At 31.2% G+C, this 12,599-nt stretch overlaps 1 protein-coding gene across 1 annotated transcript; it reads left to right on the plus strand.

Moving 5' to 3' along the window:
* The first annotated feature begins 1,769 nt into the window (after nucleotides 1-1,769).
* Nucleotides 1,770-9,687, plus strand: LOC122609630 (aspartic proteinase 36-like). The gene is made up of 10 exons (XM_043782615.1): nucleotides 1,770-2,257; nucleotides 3,240-3,369; nucleotides 4,122-4,369; nucleotides 4,675-4,896; nucleotides 5,591-5,753; nucleotides 6,125-6,198; nucleotides 7,906-7,996; nucleotides 8,082-8,154; nucleotides 8,930-9,001; nucleotides 9,391-9,687. Exons 1-10 carry the CDS (start codon nucleotides 2,022-2,024, stop codon nucleotides 9,561-9,563), a joined length of 1,482 nt encoding a protein of 493 aa, XP_043638550.1. The 5' UTR covers nucleotides 1,770-2,021; the 3' UTR covers nucleotides 9,564-9,687.
* Nucleotides 9,688-12,599: the final 2,912 nt, after the last annotated feature.

Consider the following 12,599-nt stretch of genomic DNA (forward strand, 5'->3'; position numbering starts at 1 on the left):
AAGAGATGGAGAGAAGAAATGGAGAGAAGAGATTTATCTTTCATTAGGGGGATATATATACACTCATATGTATGGAGTAGGCTACAAGAAAATAGAGATATTAGGAAACTAAATCTCTTAATAAAACATTCACAATATAATTAACTAATATAATTATTTACAACAATTTGGTCGTTAATATACACCATCAAACGCATATCCATTTGTGAATATATATGAGAAAGATGAGGCATAATATTAAAAAATAAGTTCCATGTATTACCGAATAAAAAAATCTCTTAATTAAAAGGTAAAAACAAGATAATTTACCGTTAAAAAAAATTTTATTTGAAAATTTTTTTTATTACATTAAAAGATTTGTTCAGATGCAACTAGCTTTAGTTTTTATTTGGAAAAAAAAAAACTTAACGCTACTTGAAGTAGTGTTCAAGAGCTTTAACTTTTCAATAAAACTTTTAATCTTCAAAAGTTACACAAATACCTCTTGAAATTGCACAGCTATAATATCAAACACTTTACAAAAAAAACTCTAACTAACAGTTTTGCTTAAAAGCTGCAGTCTACATCTCCAACTTAAAACTTAGCTATCAGCTAGAACTATTTTTATCATACATACCAATATTTCAAGTAAGAAAAGAAAAATATAGCCTTGTGAGAGACTGAGTGTATCAACCTCATAAATCATTAAAGGTAATAGATTTTTGAGTTTATTAAACGAAATCTTATTTGTTAAGGTGAATTAAATAGTTGTATATTTTATCATAAAATTAAGGGTAGACTTTTAATATAAAAATATATAATTTTTTTATGCACGTTAGGCTTCATTTAACATTTCCTAGATCTTTTAACATTACATGATATCTTCTCCTGAATTTTACAAGATAACATAAATCTTTCATATGTGAAAGGAAAATGGTAACTTCTCCTAACCAAATAGTCTAATAATCCTCATGAAACATTAAGAAGGTGACATGTGATATCCACTAAATCTCTTTTCTAATCTTGTCTCCTGATATTTTCATATGTCATTATCTCATAGTTAGGAGGATTATTAGGCTATTTAGTTAGGAAGATTAGTTATTGGAAAATGATAAAACCTTCTAACCAAATAGTCTAATAATCCTCCTAAAACATTAAGAATATCACATGTGGTATCTACTAATTCTCTTTCCTAATGCCCCTTGATTTTTTTCACGTGTCATCATCCCATGACTAAAAAAAATATTAGGCTATTTGATTAAAAAAATTAATCATATCCCTTAAATCATTTCCCTATTTGAAAACAAGATACAGTAAATATACTAAGCCCAAATCATAATTATGTCTCTTTCGTCACATTTGTTAACCAATAAACAATAGATTAACGGATGGTGTATTCCAACTAAATATTTTGGTATCCCAACCAAAATAGTGTGGGCCCCATGTATGTAATGACAAATCTGGTAGAGTAAAAGCGGGACCTCTGTCATTAATAGTCTAGTCAGGTTAAAAAAAATATGGTCGGGATACGAGGCGCTTAGATTAATTACAAATTAACCCAAAATACACTCTTTAATTAATACAAATAAAGTCAAAGTTACAAGTCCAAAGTCAATGGAAACAAACAAGAATCGAACATGATGACGCCCCAAAAAAAGTACAGAACATAAAGCAAGATCTGGAAGGTCTGTCAAGCACATCATTGTTGATATGATACAATCTTCATAACAGCATATCTATTTATATATACGAACATTTATATATACGAACGTATATATATAGGTTTTCTCTAGAAATAAATAAATTGTACTTTTATATACGTTTCTTGTCGTAGCCGCATCTGTAACGGCTCACTCGAGGCTTGTTTCTTGTCTTTAACAAAACTTACATAAAAAGTGTATATATCATGTTATATATATAGTAATTTATAATTTATATACATACCCAGTTACACAAAATGTATAAAGTTTGTTAATTTGTTTGAATTTCAAGATACCCATTTGGAAAAAAAAAAAAAAAAAAGGAGATTAATTGGATTGAAGATGGATCTAAATAAAGCAGCAAGATTTTTTGTTTTGGTTATTGGGTTTGTTATTGTTATTGTTGGTCAGTTTTGTGGATTGGTATCTGGGAATGTGGTATTTCAAGTTCAGCATAAGTTTGGTGGCAGTAAAAGGTCTTTGAGTCAATTTAGAGCTCATGATTCCGACCGCCACCGGAGGATTTTATCCGCCGTTGATCTTCCTATTGGCGGAGACGGCAGCCCTACCTCGGCAGCGTAAGCTCTCTTTACTCCTGTATATGTATATGCATTTGTTTTACATATATATGAATTTTGTGTATTCATATGTTGGTTATGGCCTATGGAATGTGGATATGTGTATGTAACTTAAGAATTGTTAATTGGTAAATGATGTTTGTGTATATAATGTTTCCATGTATAGTGTCACATAAGGGGTATGAAATTATCATTTTTTTAACGGACGGATGTATCATTTTGAGTTATAAGTTATGTGTAATCTGTTCTGGATAGTGAAAGATCGTAACTTGTAAGTGTATTGACTTGAATTATAAGGTCTAGATGCTCAGGTACTTTCCTTTAGTATGAGAGCACACATCGTAGTGATATAAAAGTAAAAATGTTAATTATAAAATGATCCTGAGGTTTACCAAGATATTAGTTATATTTATAACAGTGATGCCATACCACTTTCGTTAAGTTTCAAGTTTGATGCCACCCCTTCATTAATGAAATTATGATGCAATTTTGTAGTTCAAGAGCGTTAGTGTCTTAGAAGTATCCATAAAGTTAAAAAAAATAATTAATGGTTCAGCTTATATGGAAATTCGGACATATATAGTTATAAGTTATAATCCTTTGCCATACTAAAGTCCTAATTCAAACCTAATAACAATGGCTAGCTGGAAGTGGGCTTATACACAAGTATAAATACAAGCACACATCTATCTACGTATTTATGGATGTATCATGTATGTACAAGTTGGGTTAATGTTGCACCTTGAAAGTATATAGCGTTTTTTAGTTTTTATATTGGTTTCTGTAGACTCTATCTCATTAAGTTTTGGATTAGGATTAAACTGAGGGATTATCATGTGCAACTGTGCAAGTCATAAGAATTACCAAATTACACATACATGCAGAGGCATATGTGCATGTTCATGTGCATGCATACTTGTGGATATAGGGATGAATGTTGCATTTTTGAAAGTTTATATTGTTTATATGGTTTTCCTTATAGGCTGTATTTCACTAAGATTCAGATTGGAACTCCACCAAAGGAATATCACGTGCAAGTTGATACAGGGAGCGACCTTCTTTGGGTGAATTGTGCTGGATGTCAAAAATGTCCAAAGAAAAGTGACCTTGGAGTATGTTCTTTCTCTTATCTAGGCCATTTATGAACTTTTTCCGAGTACTCTGCATTTGACCCATTTGCTTACGAATGGCTTGATTTTGGTTGTGTTTCATCTCTAATGGATAGGATAAAATAAAAACGAAGCTAAAAGATAGAGATTGCTAAATGAGCAAGTCATTGGGGTTGTCAAAATGAACATGAACATGTTATCTAAAATGGGTGCAAGTGACTCGTTAAGGTCTGACTGACCCATCAACACTTTTTTTCTCGTTTACATTAAACTAAATAAATTAGTACTGTATTTAAGATTATAAACAATGTATTGGTAGAGTATGAATCTTAATTTTATAATAAACTGTATTCACAAGCACTTCAAATGACTTCGAACCAATTTCGTTCTTAGCTAAGCTTTGAAATTTTACCGGTTTCACATGTTGGAGATGACACTAGATCCATCTTTAGTCCAATGGGTATAGTGCACCCCAGTTAAAAGGAAACATGTGGAAATAGATTGAACTGGTTTAAAGCGTTCCAAGTGTAATCTAATTGCATAATTGAGCTCTAATGTGTAAAACTACAAAATCGGACAAGAATGTTGCAACAACCCTATTGGTCACATCATCAATGACCCATTTACCCCCAGCCACATTGCCCTTTTAGCTATTTCTGATTTCCCAGAATCTATTTGATCGGTTAACATTGCATTTGACAGTTCTTTTTGTCGATTTCTTATGAAGTAACAATTTTTACCATTTTTGTCACCAGATATCACTTGCTCTATTTGATCCACAGACTTCCTCAACTGCCAAAATGGTCAATTGTGATCAAGATATTTGCATATCTACACTTAGTGGCCCTACTGCTGATTGTAAAGTCGGTATGTACTGTTCCTATTCTGTTACATATGGCGATGGGAGCTCCACCACAGGATATTTTGTCAGAGACAATGTACAACTTGACCGAGTATCTGGAGACCTTCAAACCACATTTATGAATGGGAGTATAGCATTTGGGTAAGTCTACACTTGAGCGGGTCAGGAAACTGATCAAAAGGAGTCAGGCTTCGTAGACCATATATTGTTTGTGTTAAAAAAGCCCAAAACTTGTATATAGTAGTGTGTCAAATATGATTGTAAAAGGTATATCCCATTGACCCTTTAGAGATAAAAGATAACTCGATTCTACCCATTCATAAGTAACCGGGTCGTAATTGCCACCTATAAAACTATAGTATTGTTATGGTATCATAACACAAGGTTTTAGAATAAGAGGCATATAGTCTATGTTACATGCGGTTATATTAATAATTCATTTATAGGTGTGGGTCTCAACAATCTGGAGAGTTAGGTTCATCTCAACAAGCACTAGATGGAATACTTGGGTTTGGGCAGGCAAATTCCTCTGTACTTTCACAACTTGCTGCGGCTAAAAAGGTAAGAAAGATATTTTCTCATTGCTTGGATGGCTCTCAAGGAGGAGGCATATTTGCTATTGGAGAAGTGGTACAGCCGAAAGTAAAGACAACACCAATGATTCCCGAGTAAGTTATTTACAAATAATGCATGGATATTGTTACAGCCATATTAATCACATCATTTCAATCTTTTTCATCTAATTTATAGAGTAATACTAAGTTGAGGGATTGTTGTTAGTGAACTGAAGCTTAGCTTATCAACCACATAACATTTAGAATATTAGACATCACACCATGGTTTGATGTAATGTATCAATTTGTGATGATGTGTAATTAAGGTATCCGGTAAATAAAACTCTTTGAGATATGATTCATAGACTTCTTTTACGTGTGCTTTGTTCTTCTTCTTATTTTCTGGAAGGCAACTACATAATCCACATATTCACAAAGGGTCCACCATAGGAATAGAACCCACAGCCTATAGGCTGATGGGTCTTTTACATGTGTTGATAATCGAATTTTTTTAGAATAGAGTATCTAAGTACTCTTTTCAACTATGTCCGTTCATCGTCTTTTGTACTTCCATTTGTCAATTTACTTCTTAAAATACTTGAAATATTGGAAGAGACATGATGTATATGGTCATAACTTCTGCGTGTTGGTCTATAGGCATATTTAGTTGTATTTACGAGGAATCCCTACCTATGATTTAGAGGCATTTCTTTGCACAGTGTCCTGTTTGCTGTATGAGTTTTCACATTTCTTCGATCTTTCTCACATAGTAAGTACATTTGTTTCTATGAATTTATGTACTTCATAGGGCACATTATAATGTTGAGTTGAAGGCAATTGAGGTAGGTGGTGATGTTCTACAACTTCCAACAGATATCTTTGACGTTGGGGATAAGCGAGGAACAATTATTGACAGTGGTACGACCTTAGCTTATTTGCCTGATCTGGTTTACAAGCAAGTATTGGAAAAGGTATGTGAAACACTATAAGTTCTGTTTCTAGATTTGACAATGGAAGGTATGGGTTGGGCAACGGGTCATCTCAGGTAAATTTTGGTATATGCCCGGCTGAATTGGTTGACCTTAAACACTTCTTATCCAAAGTTTGTTTTTTTCAAACGAATAATCTTCTCCTGTATAATTTCAGAGATAATATTATTTCATTGATAAAACTAGAAAATTTTTGAGGTAATTCATAACTTGAATCCCATCTATAAGTAAATTGTCGATATTACCACCTGTATCTGTTTACATTCATCATTTTGCTAGCTGACCGTAATTCCCCTTTGTTAAAAGAAATCTTGAAGTTTATCATGGTTCTCACTATTACCCTTTTGATCCAGATTGAGGCTGCACAACCAAATCTAAAAAGTCACATTGTTGAGCAGCAGTTTATATGCTACAAGTACTCTGGAAAGTAAGTATTCGTTTACCTTATGTAACTTTTGTTACTAGTCATGATATCAGTCCGTACTTTGTGGTTTGTTGATTGTATAATAAATTGTAACTTGTTATGCAGTATGCTTTGTAGTCATTTTAATCTTAAACTACACATATGGCAATGATCTGCATGCTTCGTAATTGACATCCTGGAATACACAAATTTGAATCTTAGATAAATATGAAATGATGGTTGATTCATGCATTTTAAAAATGCAAATCAAATATACATAAGAATGGCATGTATGATTTCTCTTATAAAGATTAATGAAGTGATATTTCTAACACAATTCTGTGAAATGATTTGTCGTAAGTTGCAGTAATGAGTTCACTTAGCTGACTGTCAAACACACAAACTCAGATAACAGCTAATAAAAAGGACACTTAAGGATGGTGAGTGGACTCTAAAATATAATGGAATTTTATATAGTTACCTTGATCAACCTTTAAAACCGGGACAACTGAAAAGACTTTGAGTTTCACTATATATATGTAATATGTTCCTTAATGGCACTATTATGATTCCCTTGTAAGCATTAAGGTACTTGTTATGGAAAACCTTTCAGTTAGATTTAAGAAAATAGTTCTGCATCCCATGCATTATTAATAAATAAAGAAGCTTTTTTTTTAGAAATTAACGTGTGCAGTGTGCTAACTGGTAAATGAAATCTGACTAAATTAAGCATATCTTAAGCTAATATACGACACAACTTAAAATTGGGAATATGGAATAATCACAATAGGGTGTTCTTTCTATTGCTAATTTATCTTTACTCTGCTTCTACCAGTCGTTATCCCTTCTCTTTTGAATTTGATTATTCTGTTCATGGGTTCAATGTCGATAAAATTCAGTATCGTGTTGGTATTTGCTGAGGATTCTTTGAGGGAGCTTCTATGTTTGTTTATATAATTATGTTAACCTTATCTATGTTAAAGTTTAACTCATGCTGATGATGCATTTAGAAATTTAATGCTGATGATTCTTTGATGATGCGTTTAGAAAACTTTGAATTTTCTTCAATTTACGTGGCTCAGTTCTATGACACGAAGGTGTGGAAACCTTTGCTCTTTATGCCTCAACTTACAGAAGCTATATTTGATGACTATGGTTGGAATCCTAAAGATATTACATATTCGTTTTTTATATATTTTTTCAATAGGAATCCTTTAAGATATTACATATTCAGCAAAACTTAAAGTTTTTAGTGCTTATTTAATTTGACATAACTTATAGATGTACTTGTGTATGTGTGTGTCTACATGATTATATTACTCGTTCATTACATGAAATTGCAATATTTTCTTTCGGAGTTTCAAACTTTAATTCACTATATATACAATATTTTAATTGATGCAACTCATGATGGTGAATATGTGCTCATTATTCAAGCTGTATGTTCAACAGTTACATTTGTCAAGCTAACTAGTTAAATCTTGCCATTTCATGGAACAATACAGATGTATACATCTTTTTTCCTTTCTAAATGTGATTGACAATTACCTGATCTCTTGGTTTCTATTACACACATATATTAAAAAGTACAATCTACTGGTTGACATATAATCTGATTGATACTGTAACTATTCACTGAAATTTCTAGATTTTCCATTCAACTTATGTGATAGAGTTATGCAACCTCAAATTTTGGGCTTGTAACATTACCTTAATCCTCTGATAATGCAGTGTTGATAAGGGTTTTCCAGATGTCATTTTTCACTTTGAAAATTCACTTTCTTTGAAAGTTAAACCCAGTCAATACCTCTTTGAAGTTCAGGTACATATTCCAAGTTATCCTTACCCACGCACTTATGGTTGCTTAAGGCACTAATGTAACATGTTTTATGACGCTTCCTTTCCAGGATAAAGATTGGTGTGTCGGTTTTCAGGATAGTGACTTGCAATCTCAGGGAAAAGAGATAACTTTGTTGGGAGGTCAGCCTTTAGTCACTACTGTATTTCATGTAGTCATGACTCATGGGCGTTTGGATGTGAAATCTGAAGTAATTAGTTGATTTTGAATAATTTGATTCTGATAATAGACAAGCTGGGTACATATTACAAAGTGAAGTGAGGGTGATGTTATTTAGATGTGCCTTTTCTGTCTAAAGCCGTTTGAGTCTGGTGATCAGCTATTCGAGTGTTAGGAAAGCTGTGATTATTTAATAAATAAAATTACCAAAAAATAAATTTTTGTGGGAAGGAGATGCGTTTTGTGAGATGATTAGAAGAAGTTCCTCAAAGTAGGTTTAAAGTAAGGGGAGGTGTTTTTAAGTAATCTTTTCTACCATTTAACAGTTTTCTTGTAAATAGTATAATACTGATTATCGAAAATTGCCTTAAATTCAGAAGCAAGATGTGTCTAGACCTCAATCTAATTAGAGAATCCACATGATTAAACGCTTGAACTGTGTATACTGATACTCAATTAGAGAGTTTTGATGGTACTTTTAATTGAGTCGAGTGATATTATGGATTTTACTTAAATAGTAAATCACACATCATGTTAGCAGCAACTCTTTAACCGCACATCATCTTTAGCTCTATTGCCTGGCTATCTCCTTTTCGACTTGCAAAGTTTGCAAAGCCATAGATATGTATGAATATCACTGCATGACACATGTAATTGTAGGATCATTACTTTTGAAGTTTTCTCGAGATGCTTTGATGATATTGTATCAAAGGTGACAATTGAATGTTTTGTATGCAGATCTTGTGTTGTCAGATAGACTCGTGACATACGATTTGGAAGAGAAAACAATTGGATGGGTTGATTATAATTGTAAGTACACATTTCTCTTTCGTTTTCTTTTTAAGGAAGGCAAAATTTGTGGCTTGGATGGGTTGTCTAACTCTGGTTAAATGGCTAGAATCTTGGTACGTCAGAACACGTTACGTAAGGTTGGCCTAAAATATTTAGCGTACAAGATAAACGAGTTCTCTATAAACGGTTAGTGTATCCAATATGATCTACAAGAATCATGTGATTATATATTACAAGTCAATGAAATTTGAACAAAATCATTGTGTTAAGTAAATTATCTCCATGTATATATAGTCAACAACACATGAAGATCGACAGTATCGGACAATATTTGAACAAAGATTCACTGCACCTAGACTGTACAATATTTAATGTAATTTGTTGATTGTTTTTGGTCTTTCTTTCAGGCTCTTCAAGCATAAGAGTGAAAGACGAGGATTCCGGGAGATCATATCTGGTGAGTGCCCATGATATATCTTCTTCAAGCCGTATCACTACCTCAACTGGATTTCTAGTATCTTGTTTCATGTTACTTTTAGTCGTTACATTTATAAACCCCAGGGCCAGTTTACGTTTGTAGTTATACCCATTGATTTTGTATGTGTTAGCATTGATTTGATTGGAATACAAACACCACGATGTACATCTTACATTGTATCTTTACGACATTAAATTTATAAAAAGCTCAATGACACATTGTTACATACGTGTATTTTTACACATTTGTCTACAGTGAAACTCGAACTGACAATCTATTGGTTGATGGATATCGAGAACCGTCTTGTTTATTGACCACTGTTACTTGAAAAATATATACCTTTAGACAATCACTTTATATCATTATTGTTTTCTTTTCCTTTTTCAATAAAAGGGAAGCATTTTCTTTTAAAGATAATTCTATTATTTTAGGAATAATAATTGTCATATTTGGGACAAATAAGGAGAAAGATAATTTGTTATTTTACAATAATAACTCATACATTATGTATACTTGTATAGTAGTAGTAATAGTTATTTTATGTAAAGATTAACATCTTACTAAGCTACATACCATCATAATCTAGTCTTGTAAAATGAGTAACATGTAATTACATAGAGTAAATTATAATGAAACTTAAATCATGATTGTATATAAAATTTCCCAAATATGTTCCTCTAGCCTTTAATTTTTGTTTAAGTAAAATCCTATATTTCTAAAATGCCTTGTAACCTATAAAGAAACATTTAGTCTAAATATCTTATCAACCTGATTGTATTTGATTTTGGATTTGCCATTATATATATCAACATCTTGGAATATGTCAAATACTGATAATATCACAAACATTATCTAAGCTTATAGTATTGTCTAACCACGTTAACTAATATCGAATATTTTATATTTTATTTAAGAGCATATGAGTAATGGATCAGTAAATCTTGTTTTAGATATGAAGAGTGATATTAACGCAATGTGTTATCCAATGAGGTCACTTGCCCGTGTAATTGATCATTTGCACGTTAATCTGGTCCTTTCTCGTTTCAAACGTTGTTCTTTATAAAAATAGTTTACCTAAACATGATTAGCATCGTCTCTAAGCATTGTGACGACTAACGGAAGTAAAAATTTCTACATAGGTAGTATGGAGAAATTAGATGTAGGGCATCAGTGGCGGATCTAGAAAATAAAGTTACGAGGGCAAAAAAATTTCTTTTCCAATAGTGTAAACTTATTGTGTAAAAAAAGTACCTAATAATACAAAAACAACTATATACATCATACAATCGTCGTTTATGATTTTCCATATATTTTTTAATCGAATTATATCTTGTATAGCTTCATTTTAATATTAGCTCACACTTTAATTTTGCGACACAAATTACATAATAAACATAAAAAGTATTACGATCTTTTTTATTTTTTGAAAAGTACGAATTGAATTATCTAAATTTGTTTTAAAAAGAAATTCAACATAACATACAAAAAGAAATTGTAATATTAAACTATTTGTTTATATAATAACTAGATTATTGATCCACGTAATACGCGGAAAACACATTAAAAAATACATTAAAAGTGTATGTTGCATTTTATGACATATGGTTTACCGTTGATTTACATTATATAAAATTAGTTTGTTGTGTATACTTGTGTTTAAATAATGATTTTTTTTTTTTAACGACATTCTATTCTACTTATATTCCTAAATTACACGTATGTTTAAAAATCAACACTCTCAAAAAACCTTATTAATCCACTCTCATAAATGTGAAAAGTGAGACTCAAACCCAAGTGAATCCACCCAATGTCAAAAACCTAACCAATGAGTCATTAATACTATAAAGATATACTTAATTGATGATATTGCATCAATTATTAAAAACGACAAATAGGAGGCTTAAGTTATAATGTATTTTTTAATGTGTTCCCTGTGTATTACGCGTGTCAATAATCTAGTTTAGTTATAAACTGTTATTTATTATTATTATATTTATTTATTCTTGTCAATATGTTTATATTTGGTGAAATAATGAGTTACCGGATAAGTTTAATTACAAAAATTAATTGATTAACTTATCTTCAATATCTAAAATAACTTTATTCCAAAAATTATAAAATATAAAATACTTATAATAATAGTAGTATTAAAGGTATATTTGGACGTAAAACTTTCATGTCATCTATAGTAATTCATAATTGCCTAAAGTTTTTAACATAAATTACTTATGTATTTAATATTTAATAATTTAGTACGGAGTATTTAGTAATTTAGGGAATAAATCTAAATAAAGTAAATGATGCAAACAAAATAATCCAATGGCTAAAATTCAACCTTGCTTGCTATGACTTTTTTAAAAATAAATTTGGGGTGTTCCTTTATTATTATTGTTAGATGATAATAATATAAAAGTTTTAATTGACAAAAAAGTGAAATATTCACAATATGTAAAACCTAATGTGTTTAGTTGTTATTTTGATAGAGTGGGTTAAATAATGGATAATATCATCACTTATAGTAATAATAATAAATCAATAAAGATTAAGTAAAAGATAATAATAAACCCTCTAGACCTTTATAATTGTTGAAACAGATAAAACTTACCAACAATAAAAGCAAAATAACCGGACACAATGTAAAAGAGCTTAAATCCAATTTTCAATTCGAAGTGACAAGTTTATTAGTTGGACTCAGAATGTGCTGGGGGCATGTCAATTTTAAAACGAGGGCAATATCTTATGATGACTTGTTTTCCACTAGAAACTTTGCATTAAATACTTAGTCCAATGAAAAGTATAGAGGGCACTGCCCCCCGTTAGTAGTAATGTACGTCCGCCCCTGTAGGGCATACGGAGACATACCTAAACAACAAAAATAATATCCAAACTAGAAAAATTTGGACTCTGCGTTGCGGGTCCTCAATTGTATTGTTGAAACGGTTATGTTATTTTAGTATATTTAAGTTAAACCTTCAACCACTTTATTAAAATTATGAATTTGTTTGTTTAAAAGTGTGAAAAAACTAAAAAGTAACTCATAGTAAAAACTCGAACGGGATGTGATATGACAAAAATATCAATATATTAGTTCAGAATTCAAGCAAATGCATGTAGCAGTACAGTGTGTGCCACAAAAAA

The sequence above is a fragment of the Erigeron canadensis genome, chromosome 1, assembly GCF_010389155.1.
Source record: "Erigeron canadensis isolate Cc75 chromosome 1, C_canadensis_v1, whole genome shotgun sequence".
NCBI lineage: Eukaryota > Viridiplantae > Streptophyta > Magnoliopsida > Asterales > Asteraceae > Erigeron > Erigeron canadensis.